The sequence below is a fragment of the Nilaparvata lugens genome, chromosome X (genome assembly GCF_014356525.2).
Source record: "Nilaparvata lugens isolate BPH chromosome X, ASM1435652v1, whole genome shotgun sequence".
In the NCBI taxonomy this organism is placed as follows: Eukaryota; Metazoa; Arthropoda; class Insecta; order Hemiptera; family Delphacidae; genus Nilaparvata; species Nilaparvata lugens.
Genome location: NC_052518.1, coordinates 3617954 through 3641305, shown reverse-complemented (window position 1 = coordinate 3641305; position 23352 = coordinate 3617954). Strand labels below are relative to the sequence as shown.

At 35.2% G+C, this 23352-nt stretch overlaps 1 protein-coding gene across 1 annotated transcript in view; it reads left to right on the top strand.

Moving 5' to 3' along the window:
- LOC111055638 (acetyl-CoA carboxylase) overlaps positions 1–23352 on the top strand; it is a 155191-nt gene that overhangs the window by 73624 nt on the left and 58215 nt on the right. The window contains 10 exon segments of the mRNA XM_039441418.1: positions 851–1060; positions 2946–3155; positions 6806–6968; positions 8959–9121; positions 12302–12398; positions 15186–15343; positions 16910–17076; positions 18397–18608; positions 21110–21359; positions 22927–23170. Coding sequence (XP_039297352.1) covers positions 851–1060; positions 2946–3155; positions 6806–6968; positions 8959–9121; positions 12302–12398; positions 15186–15343; positions 16910–17076; positions 18397–18608; positions 21110–21359; positions 22927–23170 — 1874 coding nt within the window.

Here is a 23352-nt window from a genome sequence, read left to right as displayed (position 1 = left end):
AATACCATAGCCACCTCTAATACAAGGCCCCGGTCTACGATATTGCAACGTCGCAGTGTAGGCCTACAATCTAATACATGATTGGTGAAAAAGATCAGATGGTATTTTTTAAATATTTTTCACCAATCATGTATTAGATTCTAGGCCTACACTGCGACGTTGCAATATCGTAGGCCGGGGCCTTGTATTAGAGGTGGCTATGCCAATACTTGAGTGCACCAAGTCCACTTCACCTGACTGCGCCATCTTGTTGGAAATTAAAATTACCACTATCCGGGTCTTTTGATTGGCTCGCGGCAGTGAACGAGACCGATTGACCCGGATTAGTAAAGTGATCCGAACCTCCCATCTATAGTGAGGTCCACGTTATAATGACAGTGGATAAAGATAGGAGAATAGCCAAATAGTTAAATTCTCTGCATTAATTAATTATATTTCTACACTGTCAAAAATATACTTGGCATCGTTGTGGACCTAGAAAAGGATAGTACCACCGGCTTTGTCGAATGATAGACAAGGATAGCAAAACCAAAGTTGATCAAATACTGTCATTATAACGTGGACCTCACTATATAATGCTGAACTTTCTTTCAAGATGGCGGATTTTTACGTCAGGATACTAGCCGACTTTCCATTCTGTATGTATTCTGTGGTATTGTAGTCTAGTGGTCCTCCGCCGATTGGCAAAGCTACAGGACCCGGACTATATGTGTAAGTTATTGTGTATTTTGTATGACTGACAATAAATCGAAAGAATAAGATACATACAATACATCTCATACAATACAAATTATCTCATACAATACAATCAAATTATGACAATAAATCATTATGAAATGGAAATTTTCAGGTGCAATCGGAAGTTCCCGGATCTCCGATTTTCATAATGAAGTTGGCGAGCTGTGCCCGTCACTTGGAAGTGCAGTTGCTGGCTGACCAGTATGGAAACGCCATCTCATTGTTCGGACGTGACTGCTCCATCCAAAGAAGACATCAGAAGATCATTGAAGAAGCGCCTGCTGTCATTGCCAGGCCTGAGGTCTTCGAGGACATGGAAAAGGTAAACAATTGTCGTACATGACATCGTCTATTTTTATCAACAACGTAACTCAAAATAAATTGTTTAGTTTTCCTCTGTTGTTGTCCATTACATCCACCAATCAGAACATTTTCCAAATCCAGTTAGCTCCTTTTGTTTTATTTATTACAAAATTAACTCATCTCTCATCATCTTTAATCCACTAATCTCTAAGTGTGTTAAGTGGAAAAGAGGCTTTTTATTGCCTCAATTTCGCCCACAACACTTTTAATGTTCCAAAGGGTATGAATAAAGGCATTTATCATCTGTCTATCTCATTTAGATTTTTTTATAAGACAGGCAATTGAATATACGTCAAAACATCTCAAATTGAGCCACAACTTGTGCTTTATCGCCTTCTTTGTGAGTCCATGCTGAACTCTGGTATCATATATTTTTCTCTGTAATTCAATCGTCTATTATATAGTATTTCTTTATTAAAGCTATGAAAACTTTGAAGTAGAAAGTTTTTACTACATAGATTCTACACGGTTTTTCATTTAAGCGTTTCCTATCTTTGGACTTCTTAAGGTCCAAACTTAACCGTTTCATGTGAAAACATTACAGTAGTACCTTTTAACTTTCGCATATTTCATCATTTTTCTGGCTCAATATTATTGTAGAACTCTTTAGTTTAAGGCTGTTCGGTAAACCTTTTTATTTTTATTTAAATTGGCTAATCTTTTTCAATATAATTGTTAAGATCATTATAAGAGTGAGAAAAAGTGGCAACTGAAATTTAAGTGGTCTTATAAGCGAGCTATGGGTTGTTGAAGTGCTAAACTCCGTTTCCTTTCCAGATCATAAACGGTTTCGAATTTTCCATTGGAGTTTTTTTTAAAAGATTCATTGAAGCTCCTTGTGTATCGTTTGGGATGCAATACGTTGGTTTTGAGATGATACAAAAGAGCTTCTGTTGCTTATGGAAAGATACATTTACAAAAATGTTCGATATTTTTGAACGAGTAGTATTTTCACAGAATGGAATGTATCAATGAAACGCGTATCCAACCAATGCTTTTTACATGTCGACAATACCATAGCCACCTCTAATACAAGGCCCCGGTCTACGATATTGCAACGTCGCAGTGTAGGCCTACAATCTAATACATGATTGGTGAAAAAGATCAGATGGTATTTTTTAATATTTTTCACCAATCATGTATTAGATTGTAGGCCTACACTGCGACGTTGCAATATCGTAGGCCGGGGCCTTGTATTAGAGGTGGCTATGCCAATACTTGAGTGCACCAAGTCCACTTCACCTGACTGCGCCATCTTGTTAGAAATTAAAATTACCACTATCCGGGTCTTTTGATTGGCTCGCGGCAGTGAACAAGACCGATTGACCCGGATTAGTAAAGTGATCCGAACCTCCCATCTATAGTGAGGTCCACGTTATAATGACAGTGGATAAAGATAGGAGAATAGCTAAATAGTTAAATTCTCTGCATTAATTAATTATATTTCTACACTGTCAAAAATATACTTGGCATCGTTGTGAACCTAGAAAAGGATAGTACCACCGGCTTTGTCGAATGATAGACAAGGATAGCAAAACCAAAGTTGATCAAATACTGTCATTATAACGTGGACCTCACTATATAATGCTGAACTTTCTTTCAAGATGGCGGATTTTTACGTCAGGATACTAGCCGACTTTCCATTCTGTATGTATTCTGTGGTATTGTAGTCTAGTGGTCCTCCGCCGATAGGCAACATAGGCTACAGGACCCGGACTATATGTGAAAGATATTGTGTATTTTGTATGACTGACAATAAATCGAAAGAATAAGATACATACAATACATCTCATACAATACAATCAAATTATGACAATAAGTCATTATGAAATGGAAATTTTCAGGTGCAATCGGAAGTTCCCGGATCTCCGATTTTCATAATGAAGTTGGCGAGCTGTGCCCGTCACTTGGAAGTGCAGTTGCTGGCTGACCAGTATGGAAACGCCATCTCGTTGTTCGGACGTGACTGCTCCATCCAAAGAAGACATCAGAAGATCATTGAAGAAGCGCCTGCTGTCATTGCCAGGCCTGAGGTCTTCGAGGACATGGAAAAGGTAAACAATTGTCTTACATGTTGCCACATTGTCTTACATTGTTGCACAGTCTTCTGTGGTATGGTATCCTAGACTGGGGTGGAAGTAGTCATATTTCTGGTGTTCTCCTTCTCCAGAAAAAAGCTGTGAGGATAATAGTGGGGGCCACTTCCAGGGAACATTGTAAACCGTTATTTGTTTCTCTTGGAATATTAACGGTTTACAACCAATATATTTATGTTGTTGCCTTGTATATACATAAAAATAAGTGTAAAATAAGTAAGTGTAAGTGTAAAACAAGAGGTATGGTTCATTCATACAACACCCGCCAAAGACAACAACTTGATACCCAACGTACAAGATTATCCAAAGTACAGAAGTCCCATCCCGTCTTAGGAACAAAGGTCTACAGGTCTAATCTAATCTAATCTCATGACGTCGTCTATTTCATCAGCAATGAAACTCAATAGTTATTTGTGCAACTAGAGCGCAAAGTGACAGTTTGCTGCACCGAAAGAAACGTTTACGCACGAGCCGTAGGCAAGTGCGGAATGATGGTTTCTTGATTTCAGCAAACGAACTTTGCGCACGTATTTCACATTAAATTTTTCCTACAGTTACCATTGAATATGAAAAGTGGGTAATTATGGGTAAAATTCCCTGAAATCCATAAAATGTTTTTTCTGTGTAATTTTATTATTAATAAAAACCTTAATATATTTAAAAGTGAATAATAATAATTGAATTATTATGATTAGTAATTCAATTGAAAATTTATCTGACTGCTTGAAGGGGGTTTATCTTATGTAAGCATTGAAATGACTATAATCAAGGCGCATAATGGCAAGGCAACGCTGTTCTCCACTGTCATTATAACGTGGGCCTCACTATGACTACTACCAACTTAATTTTGATTTTGCTGCACTGGTGCTCCATATAACCTACCAACTATTTTGCGTTGTCATGCTGCAAATCTGGAGTACGCAAAGTACTCACTTTGCGCGGAAAAGTGATTCTTTGCGGCCTGCAATCAGTGCAGAAATGGTCACTTTTCAGGGTATCTGTAGGAAAAATAAATTGTTTAGTTTTCCTCTGTTGTTGTCCATTACATCCACAAATCAAAACTTTTTCCAAATCCAGTTAGCTCCTTTTTATGTATTACAGAATCAACTTTAGCGCTATCTGCTTTGTTGAATGATAAACAAGGAAAGTAACACTAATGTTAATCAAATACTGTCATTATAACGTGGTTATCACTATAATTATCCTGCACATTCTCACGTCCACCGACAATATTAATTTATTTTTTATAAGATATTTATCTCGGGCCACTCCCGTGTTTCGGATGGACACGTTGAGCTGTCGGTCCCGGCTGCCTAAAAAAAAAACAGGTCATGTCAGAGGCACTGAAATTGATCAGTTGCACCCTGAAAACTCTGACACCAGACCTGAGCCAGCCAGGTCACTCGATATTATTTATTTGTTGTTGTGTTGTCTTATTGTGAACTTCTTTCTATTTCTAGTGTTATGATTATAATTGTCATTGGAAGAAAGTCTCGCTATTTATTACATGGTGTATTGTTCTGAAATTGTACAGGCTGAAAATTGTCATGAAATTCAACTTTCAGAAAAATGGTTTGCATGATTGCTCTCTATCAAGATTTAAAATCATTCTTCTTGCTTCCTCCTGTAATCGGAGATTTTGTTCAAGTTCAAGATAATTGTTCATCCATAAATTCCAATACCATAAGAAATGTTATTCAAACTGATGTTCTATTATATACTAAGTAGCCGTCAGGCTCGCTTCGCTCGCCATATCCGTCTATCCAGGGGGCGGAGCCCCCTGGACCCCCGACTGGATCGTCCAAGAATGAGATCGCTTCGCTCGCCTGCATTTATCATTTGAGCATTTTTATCATATGTTAGGACGATCCAGTCGGGAGTCCAGACTAAACGTCTGGCTAAACGGATATGGCGAGCGAAGCGGCTGGTAATATAATATTCCCAGGAATAGCTCTGATTGAAGTAGCAGTGCCCAATCAATTTTTCCGCGATAAATCAGGACCTCCTAAATAGGTATTTAGGAGGTACTGGATAAATTGGTATTTAGGAGGTCCTGGACAAATGCATTTCAATCTTCAACTTGGTGCCAACCTAACAAAGTCAACTCAACTTAATGTCAACCTGATAAAATTTTTAATTTAGTTACCAGAACAACTGTTTCGAAGAGGTACTCTCTCTAGATTATAGTTCTATATTAACATATGGTATGGACATTTCAATTATAATTTTAAGATATTGGAATAAGAAGAATATACATGCTAAAAGACGAACTTTAAACCCTTAAAAACCACCCTTAGAGTTAAAATATCGCCAAAAGATTTCTTAGTGTGCCTCTAAAGGGCCAAGTGAACATATCTACCAAATTTGAACGTTTTTGGTCCGGTAGATTTATATTTCTCACGAAGAAGCACTGATTGGGAGAGAAAAACTAAGGATAATCCTTGTACTATTTCTCTCCCAAATTTAGATAACATTGTAAAAGTCCAAAATAGGGTTATGATTTCACTTTAATAAAATTTAGTCAATACATTTTTTAATAAATATTACAGTTGAATTGACAACATATTTGTTTTCTTATTATCTTCAACTATGTATTGACACTAATGGCCGCCATCTTCAGAACATTATACTCATAACTCGATAAATATAAAATGTGCGGGTTTAGTGACTTAGAAGATGTAAAAACTGTTCTCTATCAATCCTGAGTCACTTTTCACAGCTCCTTGAAACTGCGTAGTAGGATCTGTTGCTTTCTGTACTTGTTAAATTATAATGCTGGCGATAAATTCAATCTTCTGACATTTATAATAGTACTATCACATCAAATGAGATGTCTTGTGAACTATTTTGTTGATGAAAAGAAGTTTCATAGTATTCAAAAAAATCAAAATCAAATCAAATAGAAAATTTTTTGATACAGAAATAATAAAAAAAAGGAAAAATGAAAATTTATTAGAAAGGAATGAAATAATAAGGAAAAGGGAAAAATTGTTTTGTTTTCTTATTATCTTCAACTATGTATTGACACTAATTTTCAATTATGGAATAAGAATAATAAATGGAGTTTTTTTTAACAATCATCATGAAACTATAATGAGTAAATTAAGACATAAGTAGGTCTTTTCACCAATCATCTTACAGAGGCTTCCAATAAAATTATAGTAGAACCATAGAGAAACAATAGCATAAGTAGATATCCCATGGTATAGGGCGTTTATGTCGCAACTCTTACTGTTATCTCAAGCCGATAGTTCATGTAATCCCTTCCAGTGAAGCTGTGTGACACTGGTAGTCTCTCATATTGTGCCGTTCATACACTCTCACGCCAAAAAAATAGTAAAATTCAACAATAATCAACAGTAATCGGCTTGAGATAACAGTAAAAGTTGCGACATAAACGCCCTATACCATGGGATATCTACTTACGCTATTGTTTCTCTATGGTAGAACTAACATATCTAATACATGAAGGAAGGGTATTTCAAGAAACTTAAATTAAAACCTTTCAACTACATTCAGAATGGTGTCTAGGTGTTATCATATGCTATTTATCCATGTTACTCTTTTCTTTTTCTCATGGTATATTATTATTTTTATAATTTTTGTAGGTTGCTATGGGACTGCAATTGCATAACATCAAGGATATCCGAATTTTGTATGGCGAATCACCCTGGGGAGACAGCTTGATCGACTTTGATGCTCCCAGGCACAAGCCTCAGCCATGGGGTCACGTCATTGCTGCTAGGATCACTAGTGAAAATCCCGATGAAGGTTTGTAAACTGAAGCCAACTGTATGATGTAAGTTTCACGATTCATTGCAATCCATTACAAATTACAATGCAAACACATTTTCGTTGAATTTCTAGATTTTCACTATCTATATTTACTGTACCTAAATTTCAAAGTTAAAATGAATGAATGCTTCAGTTTTTACATATTAAAATCTTGGTATGATGATGAAAATGGAAACGTATGAAAACCGATGCAAACAATAATTCTATTCACAAGAAAAATTTCGATGCAAACAATAATTCTATTCACAAGAAAAATTTCTTTATAGTTACAGCAAACTTTGTAAGACATATAAAAAAATTTATTATAGTATTCACTTTTTCTTATAGGGCTACTACAATAATTAATTGCTCGAATGAAAAAAACTTCTGAAGTACCCATTTGAAATTTTCCATCAATTCACCACAACATGTTTCAACTATTCATAGCCATTTTCTAGTGGGGATGAAATAAAATTAACAACCTTCAATTGAAACTATTTTATCTTTATAGTATTGTTTGATTAAATGATCAATCAATACATAATCAGACATAAAATAGTTACAATTCAATGTTGTTTATTTTATTCAATTCTCACTTGAAAGTGGCTATAAACTTAGTTGAACCACGTTATGGTGAATTCTTAAATAATTTCAAATGGGTACTTCAGAAGTTTTATTTCATTTGAGCAATTATTGTAGTAGCCATATGAGGGAAAGAAAAAAATTATTATTATTGTAGATAACCGCACAGCTAATAGTTTATTCAATTTTGTATGAAATTGACAAACGATATGTATCATGCCAAAAAGCAGAATTAATACATGGTTATGATGGGGTATAACATATGAATCGTAATGATAATGATGAGATATGATAAGAAAAAGTGAATACCATAATGAAAAGTTTTTTTATATGTCTTACGAAGTTTGCTGTAACTATAATGAAATTTCTCTTGTGAATAGAATTATTCATTTTCATCATCATCCCAAGATTTCAATATTGTAAAACTGAAGCATTTTAATATGTAGATTGAAGTAAATAATGATAACCGTATGGCTTTAGTTCCTGGAGGAAGTTCTACCTCGGCTAAACATATCATTTAAGCCAACAATGGGCCTCACTACTGTTATAATATATCAGCTGGGACTGACAGTTTAATGTGCTCATCAGAGAAGAGAATTATTATCGTACTAGCTATCCTTATATTGTGAGTTATATCTGATAGGATGATTTGTTTGTACCGTATTCTGTTTATGGTGATGTAAACAATAAACATTTAACTTGAACTTTCAAGCACAAACATCACAATAACAATTATAGACGATGTGTGACATGCTAAATCTCTTTTTTATGTTTATGATTGGATAAATGCTCTTAATTTTCATCTAATCTACAGATTTGTCCATAAGAGTGGCTCCACGATACAAACTAGAAGAAACAAAACTGTCCTCACAAAAATTATCTATTTCTTCTTCATTAGTTTCTAGCAAATTACTGATTTGATGTTATCTTTTCACCCAATCTAGGATTGGATAAATATTTTTAATTTTTAATTATTGTACATTTTCCTTCAGAAGAAAGGCACTGAGTATCATCACGATATAAACCAGAATAAACAAAACTGTCTTCACAAAAATTATCTATTTCTTCTCCATTAGTTTCTAGCAAATTACTGATTTGATGTTATCTTTTCACCCAATCTAGGATTGGATAAATATTTTTAATTTTCAATTATTGTACATTTTCCTTCAGAAGAATGTCTCTCAGTATCATCACGATATAAACTAGCATAAACAAAACTGTCCTCACAAAATTATTCATATCTTCTCCATCAGTTTCAAATTAGTTTGTAGCAAATTAATGATTTGATGTTATATTTTCACCCAATCTAGGATTCAAGCCAAAAAATTATCCATTTCTTCTCAATCAGTTTCAAATTAGTTTATAGCAAATTAATGATTTGATGTTATATTTTCACCCAATCTAGGATTCAAGCCAAGTTCTGGAACAGTGCAAGAGTTGAACTTCAGATCATCGAAGAATGTATGGGGATATTTCAGTGTGGGTGCTTCTGGAGGTCTCCATGAATTCGCTGACTCACAATTCGGTCATTGTTTCTCATGGGGCGAAAACAGAGAGCAGGCTCGAGAGTGAGTACAATTAACACAATAAATTAAATAATGGCGAAATTAAATAAAACTCAACCAACCTGGAAATAATATGCCCGGAGACTCCGCACTATAACGCTGGTTACACACTGGGCTGTTTCTGCTGCGGCGGCGAAATTGCCGTCGTCGCCTCGAAAAAAAGTCGAGCTTACTCATTCAGCGGCAAAAATACCGCCAAACATCGAGCGGCAAAATTACCGCCACGTATGATCAGTAGCCAAAATAATTCTTGTAGTTCTTCATTGCAAATATGTTGTGACTTCTCTGTTTCATGAGTGTTCAGTTAATTGTATTTTCCAAATTTTGTCCCATAAAACTGGCCTCTGTTCTACAAATGATATTAACAACTCATTGTCTATTAACTCACTCAATTTCTCACACTCGTCAACCACAAACACTTAAAACAATAAATAAATGTTATAAACAACTCACAAACTTTACAACAAGACACAAATTAAAAGGCTGATTTTCAAAGACCTCTGACTTGGAGCAACTGGGAAAGACGACGACTGATCAGCGGCGACGGTAGACAGCCGCCAAATGTGTAAACGCCCATTTGGTCACGTACGCTACTGCGTAGACAAGAGCGGCAAAAACACCGCCAGCCGCGGTGGCAGTGGACGGCTGCACAGATGCCGCCAACGGCAATATGGCCGCGCGGCGTTTCTGCCGCCCAGTGTGTAAGCTTCCTAAGGTGACTCTAAGGCTCAACTCACACTTACGCGACTCAGGTCGAGAAGAGACTGCGACTCTAGTCTCTTCTCGACGCAGCATGTGTTTTTCAAATGGTGACACTCAGACCAGTCGACATGCTGGTCGAGCCTCGACTTGAGTTGCATTTTTAATGAAAGTGAGGTTATGTTTCATGGAAGTTATGTTTTATCATCTTAGATAACACAATATATTCATAATAATTATTATAAAATTTGTTACATGCTAAGTAATGACGGATTAGATCTTATATTTTTAATAAAGTAAGATTAGAAAATGCAGTAGTATAGAACTGGTGTGAAGTGGTGACAATAAGAAAAAAAGTTGTAAGGTCGAGAGACTGGAGTATCCTTGACTGGAGTCGAGGTAGTGTGAGACGAGCCTAAGGTGATACTATAAGGTGGTATACTTAAGATGATGTCTTAAATTGGATTCGCACACAACTGTGACAGTGAACAGTAAAAAAAAATAATTCTCATGACTTCTAATGGGATTATTCATACTCACTGAATGGGAATAGTCCAATAAGTGTTCATGAAAGTTATATTTTCACTGTCACTGTTGTGTGCCAATCCAGCTTTATACCAGGTGCGGCAGCAGAACCACAGAATAGGTACAGAATGGAAACTTGTAATCAATCGCCTATCTAACCAATGCTTTTTACATGACCCCAATACTAAACACGTCACGTGACCTTGGGAAGTTCCAATCCTGGTCTTCTGATTGGCTTGTAGCAGTGAATGAGATCAATTGATCCGGATCATTGAGGTGATCCGAACCTATCATCAATACTATTACAATGCGGCGCTTCCTAACAAGATGGCGGATTTTAGCGTCAGCGTACTAGCCAAGTTTCCATACTGTATGTATACTGTGGCAGAACTTCCTTTTTTAAAGTGAACGCCATTCAGTCAGCTGATGTCGTAGTAGAACAAATTTGGTCTCGTTAGAGAGGTCAGATCATCAAGTTTTCTTCCCGACATGTTCATTCGCCATCATGCATTGGAACAATGAGAAGCATGCATTTGCTGTTGAGACTTATTTTTCGAGCGGATTTTCAGTTATCACAACCCAGTGCGCTTTTCGAAATCGCTTTAATTTGCCCCTTTGGCTACTGTCCTGGACTGGAAATCAATTGTTACGTGGGTCACTACGTTCAGACAAGACTTGAGACGAAAAACTAAAGTCCCTCGGCCCATTAGGTCTCCTGAGAACAATGAGAAATTCAATTTTGTGATCGCCACAGTGTACTGCGCGCAAACATGCCTCTGCTCTTGGACTTTCCGATCGGTCTGTGAGACGAATTCTTCATTATAATCTTTATTTCCATCCATGCAAGATGGCAATTGTGCAAGAACATTCTGAACGTGACTTCAATTGAGGGATCACCTAGATTCGTTTCCAGGACGCCTCATCTCAATTAGGAGCGATCAATTCGAAGCCCGATCTCCTGATTTGAAAACCCTTGTGATTTTTTTCCACGGGGGTTTTTGAAATCCCTTGTTTATTTGAACCGTTCAAGGACCCCACACGATTTGAAAACCAAAATCAGGGAAGAAATTGCTAACAACGCCTACAATGCTGGCAGGAGTCATGACAAAATCGGGTTTCTCAGTGTAGGGAGAATGAGGGACGTCATCTACCTCATTTGATATTCAAAACTAATTGAAACAAAACTTGATATATATGTCTACATTAGAAAAAAATACAAACATTCTGATCCATACAAAGAGTTTTATTTACTTAAAATAAGGAAGTTTCGCTGCCGCATCCTGTAGTGAGTTTCACATCAAGACGTTAGGATACGGTAAATCAGGAGTAGATAGATGTCTCTGTTATGACCACTGAATACCTTACATTTACTTTTTGTGTAGTTGAGAAGTTGATATTGTGGTATTTATTCATATTGAATGAAAAAGACTAAGAAATTGTCAAAAAACCACTGATTTATTGATAATTAGAAAGACCGGTTTCGGTTATTACACCATTGTCAATCTCTGATAAATGTAATAGTAGTTTATCAGAGATTGACAATGGTGTAATAACCGAAACCGGTCTTTCTAATTATCAATAAATCAGTGGTTTTTTGACAATTTCTTAGTCTTTTTCATTCAACACCTTACATTTATGCTGGGGCTTGGGACTGTACTTCAGTTGTATCGAGAAAGTTTGATTCTAGATAGATTGTTTTTACATCCAGATAGATAGTTTTCTAGATAGATTGTAGTTAGCGGTTGTGAGATTGATCTCAAAACCTTACAGAGCGCTGTTTTGTGAAGCTCTCTTTTATAGAAATGTCTCACTATCACAAGGTTCTCAATGTAGCTCTTTGTATAATAATATCATATTCTGCAATCTACTTATTATTCTGTTGTCATCATTGTTGATAACATCCATAGATCCTCAATTGTTTAAAATTTAAAAAAAAACGTCTAATTTTGTTTGTTATAGGAATCTTGTGATTGCATTGAAGGAGCTGTCAATCCGAGGAGACTTCCGAACAACCGTCGAATACTTGATCACTCTTCTAGAAACGGAGAGCTTCCAGGTACGTTAAACAATTAATTATAAGAGAATACAAATACAGAGGGGTACAATGAAATGTATACGAAAATACAAGTTCTTTATCTGCCATTAAATGAGAATTTCAATGTAGTTCTTTGTATCATAATTATAGGCATTGCAAATTACAAAATACAGAGAGATCTAAAAGTCGCGCACATGTGAATGAACCTTTCTGTAAATAGTAGTTTCCATGAATTAGTGATGCTGGCTTCTGCAAGATAACACCACATGTAGTACCTACAACCTTAGACCAGTTATAGAATAGACACGCTGGGAAGTCTAGCCTCTGAAGCCAACATATATACTGCCATATCTCCAAATCGTGACGTCATCATCGGATAGAAAACTTTCAGATTGTGTCTATTTCAGAAGGATGTAAATTATTATTCATTAAAATGATAAACTCCAGCTGCGCTCCCGCTGAAATAGACACAATCTGCTATGGAAAACAATGTAAACAAACTTTACAGAAAAGTTTTCTATCTGATGCCGACGTCACGATTTGGGGATATGGCAGTAGATGTTGGCTTCATCGATTTTCAGTACGAATAGGCCGTGTCTATTCTATAACTGGTCTAAGCCTACAACAAACCTAGAGATCATTGAAATGGATACTAGTCACATTAACAGCACTATAAACAGCAGTTACATTCACTCATATAGGCTGTATAAAACATAAAGTTGATAGTAAATAGCACAGATAAAGATACATATTACTCTATTTTCATGCAAGAACTCTCCCCCATTCACAGACGTATATTCTTCTTGGGGGGATTCCACGCCATCTTTATACTAGCATTAACGTAATAATGTATCATTTTCTATTTCAATTGATATATTTTATTTATAATTGAATTTATGAAATTTTACATTTTTTTGTAATGCAATGTGGAAAATAACTTGATTTGATTTGATTAAGTCTGTAGTGTTACTGGGATTACTGCTTTGTAAGCATGTCGTTTTCTCAAGAGCAACGATTTTTACCTTAGAGTGTGGTAAAAGTAGGGTAAAGTGAGATGAATAAACCTTCTTATTGTGGGGGTACCTTGAAGGAAGAGATTATAAAAACAGGCCACACACACACACTATTTGAACTGAAGATGAACATAAAAACAAAAATGTAAACGTTCTGAAAAAGATGCCATAAAACATGATAAAACGAATTCATTCATGAATTACTGAAAAAGGCAGCTATTTTGAGAATTTGTTGTGAAAATTTAAGTAGTTTGTGTACACATGTACTGTACTTATCTATAATAAGAGAGAGTATAATAGAGATGTATAATAAGAGAGAGAGTAGGGTTGTGTTTGTTCATTTGGTCGCATCAAAACATGCCAACTTGTGGATTGCATACCGGAAAAACGGGAATGATTTAGATCTTCAAATTTAGCAAATAGATTCTAAAAATATCAATCTCGTGCACCTCGAAGCCCGAATTTCTATTTTGCTTCTAGATTTTTCAGAATTAATGTTGAAATTTCATTCATGGGACATGAATACTTACCTATGTTAATATAGAACTATAATCTGAACTATAATCTTTTATCAATCTGTATTATTTTATGGCAAATAAATGAATTTGAATCTAGAGCAAGGTACCTAGAATACGTATTCTAGGTACACTGATCTAGAGAGACTACCTCTTCGAAACAGTTGTTTAAAATTGGTAACTAAATTAATAGCCAGTCCAATTTTGTCAGGTTGACATCAAGTTGAGGAAGGTTGCTGAGTTATGTCACTTTATTATGTTAGTATCAAGTTGAAGAATTTATCTATACTATAATAAAGGATAGAACTGGCTTATACACGTACAGGATGTGAAAATTATGTTTGACGCATCATCACGTCTAAACTACTAGACTGAAATCAACTTTAAATTTTGCATATAGTTTCTTAATTAACTGAGGATCGTTCTATGCCTACTTCAAACTCTACAATATTCCACTCAAATTCAAATTCTTTATTAGCAATTACATTCTTTACATCACATTTACAGTATGTAGAGAATTTCTGCTTTCTCAATATACATATTAGAATCAACATAATCAATTACAGTCAATAAATTAATTACAAATAAAAGAAAAATTTAGAACTAGAACGAAAACATACACTGGAGGCCTTGAATAAGTTAATTAACAACTTAGGTAGGGCTACTTGTTGAATCCAACTAACATTGAATTAAGTACCTTGTATTAATGGGTTGGATCTCAGGAAGAGAAGCTGTCAATGGTCATCTAAAAACTCTCGGACTGAATAAAATGCTTTATGTGTCAAATAGGTCAAAACGTTTTCCTTGAATTTAGATTTTGAATTTATGATTCTGGTTTCGTTTGGGAGATGGTTGAAAAACTTAATTGCTCTGTATAGTGCTCCCTTTTAAAATTTAGAAGTTCTGTGCATTGAGTAAAATAATAAATTTTGAATTCTAGTTTCTCTTACAGTTCCATTCCTTTTGTGCAAGCTATTGAGGTTTTTGAAAGCCAACATGAGAGTCGCATAAATATAAATTGAGGGAACAGTGAGAATTTTTTTGTTTTTGAAAATGTCCCTACATATGTGTCTCCACTTCAAATTGAACTCGTCTGATTAAATTTTTTTGAGCACTCAGTTAAGTTTCAAAATGAATAAGATTCTATGTAGCTTGATAGTTATAGATCATTTTTTTTAATCACTGATCAGTTGAACCTTCAGAGATATGATCAGCTGCAGTATAAATTGATTGTTCTGTGAAGCTTGATAGATATGTTTTAAACATGTTTATTCTTGCAGGCCAATACCATAGATACAGCCTGGCTGGATATCCTAATCGCTGAACGTGTGCAATCAGAGAAGCCAGATATTCTGCTTGGTGTGATTTGTGGCGCTCTTCATATTGCTGATAGGACTGTACTCCGAAATTTCCAAGAGTTCCAGAACTCTCTTGAAAGGTAACAGTTTTGTAGATCAATTGAGTTTTCTATGCGAGTTAGCGTCCATCATACTTGAAAAATAGTTCTCTGATTAGATTTTTATGCTTTTACTTCCTCTTTATCTTCAATCCCACATTCTTAATTCGTAATTATCTTTCAACTCTCCAGATAATTGATTGTATTACTTCATTTAAGCAGATGACAATATCAGTAACCTTTATTCATATAAATAAAAACTTGTAGTACCCTTTATTAAAAACTTTAAAATATTACAACGACTAGTTTCGATCATAGGTCATTTTCAAGTTTCCAACTACAAGTTTTTATATTGTTTTTACTTTCCTTGCCCTATTACCATAGGTAAGGGAAGTATTGCTTTCCAAAAAATTTAAGGTACCCTAATTTCATTTTTTCTATACGTTCAATAAGATAGCTCCATTCCGAATTAACCGATCAACTTGAAATTTCAAACTTAAGGTCCTTATACCATGAGGATCCAACAATAAGAAATTCAATAAAATTCCATTCAAAATGGCGGATAATGGCTGAAAAACCATGTTTTTCATTGTTTTCTCAAAAACCGCTCTAACGATTTTCCTTAAATTTATACTCGAGGTAGCTATTTATAAGCCCTATCAACTGACATGGGTTTCATTTCTGGGAAAATTGCTGGAGCTTCGTAATATTCTTGAGAAGAATGAATTTTGTTAAATTTCTATCACGATTTTCTCAAAAATTACTTGACCGATTTTTTTCAAATGCATACCCTGTATAGTTATTTATCAGCTCTATTAACTGGCGTGAGTCTCCTCCCTGGGAAACTAACAGGGGGTCCACCTCATCCTTGAAAAAATTGACTTTGTAACCTACTTCTCGTGCGTGAGGTAGGTAGGTAGAGCAGTTTATTCAAAAGAACACATAGTCGATATTTTATTTGTAGAACAGCTGTTTTTACAAATTTCAAAAAAATCATCAAATTCTACAATTCAAACAAAGGAAAATGTACTCTGAAATCAATAACAATAGTATAATCGTAGTTTTAAATATTTAGCCGCCAATCGGCATTATATTATTCCCCTAAATTATTCTCGTTCAAGAATGAGGCTTATAGATCAATGAGCAAGGAAAGTTGTGTGAGTGTACCACATCAGATTTTTATTAATTTGAACAAAAGTAGCTCATAAGTGAAGTGATTTTATTAATATACTTCATTATACTGAGGATATGTGTTCATACACAAGTCTATGTCTCATATTTCAGTATTTCTTTGTAGTTGTGTCGGTGCACTTCAATGATGTAGGTTCTTTCCTGCATGATTGTTTTGAGCCATCGGTTGATGACCTTATTGTAATTATATTTTAGTTGTATTGCCTAGAAATTCTTGGTTGGTAATGTACCTAATATTTTTTTGTAAATTGATTCTTATTGCTTTTGTAAGTGATCTCTTTACCTAAAAACTAGTGTTGTTTTTCATGACGAAACACTATATAATAAGTTTGTTGTAGTCTGGCCACTGTGTGTATTCGTAAATATTTAAAAGACACTCACTCTTTATGATGAAATAGGGAATGCATCTCATTTCAGAGGACAAATCCAGGGAACAACAATGGTGGAACATGATGTAAATGTTGAGCTCATCCATGACGATCTTAAATACAAAGTTTCGGTCACTAAATCCGGTCCAACCTCTTATTTCTTAGTGATGAACGGTTCATTCAAGGAAATAGAAGTGCACAAACTTTCTGATGGAGGTTAGTTTCAATCTTTATTTTCTTCAATTAATGTGAATTATTCCATCCCAATCATTTTTATTATCTTCATTTTTATTTTAGTCAGGTTGTTCCAGTTTTCAATAATTCAATTTCGGATTCTACCTTGAAATGTGATCAACTATCAAAGGTTGTGAAAACTATGGACTTGATGAATAACTTAACAAAGTAATGTTTTCAACCACTAAAAAAAGTGGTTTACAACATTACAAAAATTACCACTATTTTTTCATGATACCTGCCCTTATGGAAAATACATTACCTCATGCTCTGTCGTGAAGTTGCATTTCACGATAGGATAAGTGTGTCGCGACATGTGTGAACGGCGACATGTCTTCTAACGAAAAATACATTCACGTGAAAGGCTTCAAACAAACAACAGCTGAGTACTGAGGAGGAGATTTCGGGTTCAGCAAGATTCCTGGGCATAATATTGGATAGAAACTCAACATGGCAGGAGAACATTGAATCAATGTGTAGCAAATTATCCACATCACTCTATGGGATAAGAAGAATAGCAGATAAAAGCACTGCAATGATGGCCTATCATTCATTATTCGCTTCACACATCAGTTTTGGCATAATAGCCTGGGGAAGCGCACCTCACACATACATAGAACAAATACTGATCTTACAAAAGAAATCAATAAGGATTATGAACTGTTTGCCATATGATGCTCACTGCAGGCCTTATTTCGGGAGGGGCAGAATCTACAGTAGTATCCCTCTATATCTATAAGAAAATTCTATATATAAAAACTATGTAACGGTTAGGCCATGTGAACACAATATACATGAACATAATAAAAGAGGAAAAAACGATTTCGACCTCCCATACAGTAGACTGCTGAAAACACAGAAACAGCCACAAACACAGGGTCTCCGCTTTCATAATTGCCTGCCACACGATATATAAAAAGTATAAAAGACCATTTAAGCAACCTCGAAAAAAATATCTTTTAGACAATCCACTCTATTCACTGAAGGAATTTCCAGTGAGGAGTGTGATTGACAAGTAGCGACTTTCATTCGCTTCCTTGACGTGCCCCTCATCCTTGTGATGTAGGTGGTGAAATAAAAATGAAATGAAGAATATACAAAAACTTTTGTTCGAAGCCTTTCGCTGATGACACAATATGTATGACGAACATGTGTGTACACACATCAGTTGTGGCCACCCCCTTATGGAAAAATACCACAATATCACTCACAATACCACTATAATGTTAAGTTAACTATGGATTTATTTAAAACCGTGGAAACTTACTGTTACTAACGAAGTTGCATTGAAATCCGTTGCAGGTATTCTGCTGTCAGTTGATAACGCCAGTTTCACAACATACATGAGGGAAGAAGTGGACAGGTACAGAGTGATCATTGGAAATCAAACTTGCGTTTTTGAAAAGGAGAACGACCCAACCCTGCTGCGCTCGCCCTCAGCTGGTAAGCTGCTCTACACCCTCATTGAAGATGGAGGACATGTGGACAAGGGTCAGGCCTATGCTGAGATTGAGGTAAGATTTCATTCATTATTTAAATTCACTTATTTATTTCATTTCATCCACTGACCTCCTACTACAGGGGTATATGAATTTGTCATGTTTATGTGTCCAGAATATATTTTAATATATTGCTCTTAGTTTTCTTGAACTTTTGCATCCAAATTCTGTTTTAGATATTTGTTTGTCTTTTTAATTAATTCCAACCCTACCCTAAGTTCTGTTGCTAGCATAGTCTTTATTTTTACTCATCTTACGTATTTCGTTTAAACAAAAATAATTGAAGATATTGCTCTTTGATGGCATCTCCCACATCATGGCATTACTCGGGAGTGTCTTTCTCAGTAAATTTAGAGATTATATTTAGAATATATAATAAAACAAAATAAAATCTTATAGCACCCTTTATAAAAAAAAACTTTTAAATAGTTGAACAACTTTCGGTGATATATTACACCATCGTCAGGTTATAAAACCTGATTTTTCAATCTAGTTGTTCAACTATTTTAAAGTTTTTTTTTTAAATAAAGGGTGCTATAAGATTTTATTTTGTTTTATTAATCTAAAAGTAGCCCATGTCAATAAGTGTTTTAGAATATATATTATTGTGAGTACATAATTGTTCTAATTTCACAGAAGCTATGTTTTTTGTTTGTACTTTTGTTAACTTTCTTCACTGAAGAATAAAACTTATTTATTATTTTATTATTATACTACAAGAAAATGTGTGCTATCCTCTTGAACCTCCAACTTGAGGTTTGTAATACTCATTGAACTCCTCCACTCATGCACCAATTTACAGCAGATCCCTTCTCAATTCAATTCTGAATTTCCTCCCTGATAATTCTTTTAAGTGGGATGGCAACAGTTTGTACATTCGAATACCTGAGCTCCGTACACCTCGTTCATCTATCATTCATTATTCATCAATTCATCAATTGACGGGTTCGGAGTGGAGTGAATAGTGCCAAGCAACATTTTACTAGAAGGAAAATTGAAAAATCTAGCAAAATGTTCACTTTCTTGCTTAGGGACTATTTGTATTTACATGACAAAAAATTTTTTGATCTTATATATTTTTTCTTTACAACATGTTACGCCATTTTCAAGTGAATGAAAAAGTTGAATAACAATAACTAGTAGTTCTGTGAACAGTAGACCTCACGCAGTATTCTCATCCACAAGTACCTGATTGGAACTATTTTATATTATCCTTGAAATGCAAAATTTCCAAAAACCTTGTATATACGTCGACGCGCAATTAAAAAAGGAACATACCTGTCAAATTTCATGAAAATCTATTACCGCGTTTCGCCGTAAATGCGCAACATATAAACATTCAAACATTTAAACATTAAGAGAAATGCTAAACCGTCGACTTGAATCTTAGACCTGACTTCGCTCGTTCAATTAATTTTAAAATTTTGTGAATATCAAAAATTTATGTTGAAAAAATACTTTGAATTTTCAATTCTTCATGTAAATTCGAGTAGTCAGTCCTAAACAAGAAAGCGAACGTTTTCCTTGTTTTGAATGAGAGGGGTTTGTCAGGTCTTGATTCAACAATCATGTTGAAATACCTCTTGGCAATGATTTCCAAATGTAAAGAGCGACTTATGTATTCATATTTTTAAATCATTTGGGATCATAGGCTCATAGTTGTGTATTAAAACCAACATATGGCAGTTCATTTTTTTGAAAATGTGGCTAGGAATTTGTTGCATGTTTCGCCCAGACCCCTTTGATTAGTATCTAGTAATTCAATCAATCAATATATTCAACCTGAAGATACAATGCGTATATAAGGCTAAGTCACAAAGTATTTTGTAAGATTACAAATTGTAAATTAAATTGTATATGTGTGTTTCAATTGATCCTGAACATAATATTTGATTCATGAATCGAGCTGAATGACAGCTCAAATTAAAGAGCATAAGGTTTGAATTCCCACAGAATATAAAATCTGTACCTTACTGTACCTGAACAAATACAGATATAATTTTAATAAGCATAGCATATCAAATACGAATACACATATAATAAGCATAGCATCAGCTGATAAAAAGCATTATGGCGTGTGTTCGTGGCACATAAGTCTGTACGCAGCTTACCATTTTTGTTTGATGGTACACGCTGCAAAGTTTCATATATTTTGAATAGAACAAATAATACATTTTCATCCATCGTAGTGGTCGATATACAACTTAATTGTTGCTAACATTCAAATTCAAAATGTTTTTATTGCCGTGAACAAATACATGTTATTGAAAAAGTCATCAGGTAAACATATACATATATTATACATACATTACACATGCTCAAAAACAGATAAATATTATCACAGCAAACAGTTCCCGTACTTAGTTTCTTCATATATAGGCTACAGTCATATTTTTAACATTCCACTATGATGTGATATTTGATGGTATTTTGCTATAGGATGAGTATTTCCTGACAAGCAATTGTACAATAAATAAATAATATTTTATGGTATTTGTAATAATTTTTGTTGACAGGTAATGAAAATGGTCATGACTCTGACAGCCAATGAGTCAGGAACTTTGTTCTACACAAAGAGGCCAGGTGCAGTGTTGGACCAGGGATCCCTGATCGGTCATCTGGAACTGGATGACCCAAGTCTGGTCAGAAAAGCTGTAGACTACAAGGGACAATTCCCAGAGCTTGACCTTTCCACACCACACATCGGTGAAAAGATCAACCACGCTCATAACAGCTACAGAACCATGTTGGAGAACATTCTTGCTGGTTAGTCACCTTATTCTATATTTATTTATTATTTATCACTTGCAGGTCAGGTAACCCGTGCTCCGCAAGGGTCTAATTAAAAACGTGACAGACTGAAAAGTTGACCTACTGAAATCCTGAAGAATTTAAAATAGGCCTTTAACCAACCTCGGTAAATTAAGAATCTATATGCAAAATTTCAAGTTTATCAGTTGAGTAGTTGAGACGTGATGATGTGACATTCGTGAGTTTCCTATCCCGTACGTGTATAAGCCAATTCTTTTCCTTTGTTATATTGTAGATGAATAGCAATACACACTTTATCGATAATTGTCATTCAGTACTCTTGAAAAAAGTATAAAAATTAATTCAGAAATCACTGGCATCTATTTGTAAGAACTGTTTTCAAAACATGTATACACATTCAAAACATACTTGATTAATAACAGAGATTATTAAACTTCATCAACGAGACTTTGGTAACTATAAGGCTCAACTCACACTTACGCGACTAAAGTCGAGAAGAGACTGCGACTCTAGTCTCTTCTCGACGCAGCATGTGTTTTCAAATGATGACACTCAGACCAGTCGACTCTAGTCTCCGCGACCTCACGACTGTGAGACTGATTCGAGTGTCGACTCGACATGTTGGAGGAGCCTCGACTTGAGTTGCATAGTACCGTACATTTTTAATGAAAGTGAGGCTATGTTTTATTAAATTGATTCATTATAATTTTAGATGAGGCAATAATATGAATTATATAAGACAATAATATTCATAATAATTAATATAAAATTTGTTACATGCACAGAAGTGACGAATTGGATCTCATATTTTTATCAAGTAAGGTTAGAAAATGGAGTAGCATGGAACTGAAGTAGTGACAATGAGCAAGAAAGTCGTAAGGTCGAGAGACTGGAGTCGTACGATTTGAGTCGAGGTAGTGTGAGTTGAGCCATAGAGTGTTGAGTCTTCAACACATAGATTAGGCACTTCTCTATGAGTCATTTTTTCAATCATACCTTGAATCTGTGGTCTGACGGAAATGTTTTCAAACTCAATGGGGGAGCATAGTACACTTTGGCTCAACTCACACTTACGCGACTAATGTGTTTTCAAATGGTGATGTCGCGGAGACTAGAATCGACTGGTCTGAGTGTCACCATTTGGAAACAAATGCTGTCGACTATAGTGAGGTCCATGTTATAATGGCAGTGGATGAAGATAGAAGAATAGCGATGCCGATTCTCTGCATTAATTGATTATATTTCTACACTGTAAAAAACATAATTGGCATCGTTGTGCACCTAGAAAAGGATAGAGCTATCTGCTTTGTCGAATAATAGACTAGGATAGCAAAACCAAAGTTGATCAAATACTGTCATTATAACGTGGACCTCACTATAGAGTCGAGTCTCTTCTCGACCTGAGTCGCGTTAGAGTGAGTTGAGCCTTACTTATCTATGTAGTTTGGATTCAACTCATAGAAGTTTGTTCTATTATAATTAACGAGTATTATGTTGGTGTAGGTCAGCACCAGTCACTCAGCTATCTTCCATTTTATTATAAAATACTTGAATTTGACAGGTTACTGTTTGCCCGATCCTTACCATCTGGTGAGGCTGCGTGAGGTGATTGAGAAGTACATGACATCGTTGAGGGACCCAACTCTGCCACTGCTTGAGCTGCAGGAGGTAATCGCATCGATTTCTGGAAGAATTCCCATCACCGTCGAGAAGAAAATCCGCAAACTGATGACACTCTATGAGAGGAACATCACTTCAGTTCTTGCTCAGTTCCCAAGTCAGCAGATCGCCAGTGTCATTGACAGGTTGGTTTTGTTATTTATGATTTTTTACTTTCCTTGCCCTATTACACTAAAGTGCGAGATAAATTTCTTTTAACACGGCTCTTTCTCAAAGACGGAGAGGTCCGATGCTCTATCCTCCACTAATCTCTCCCACTACCTAGCAGCATTCTCCTTTTGTGTCTGTGTGAGAGAGCTTTGTAACG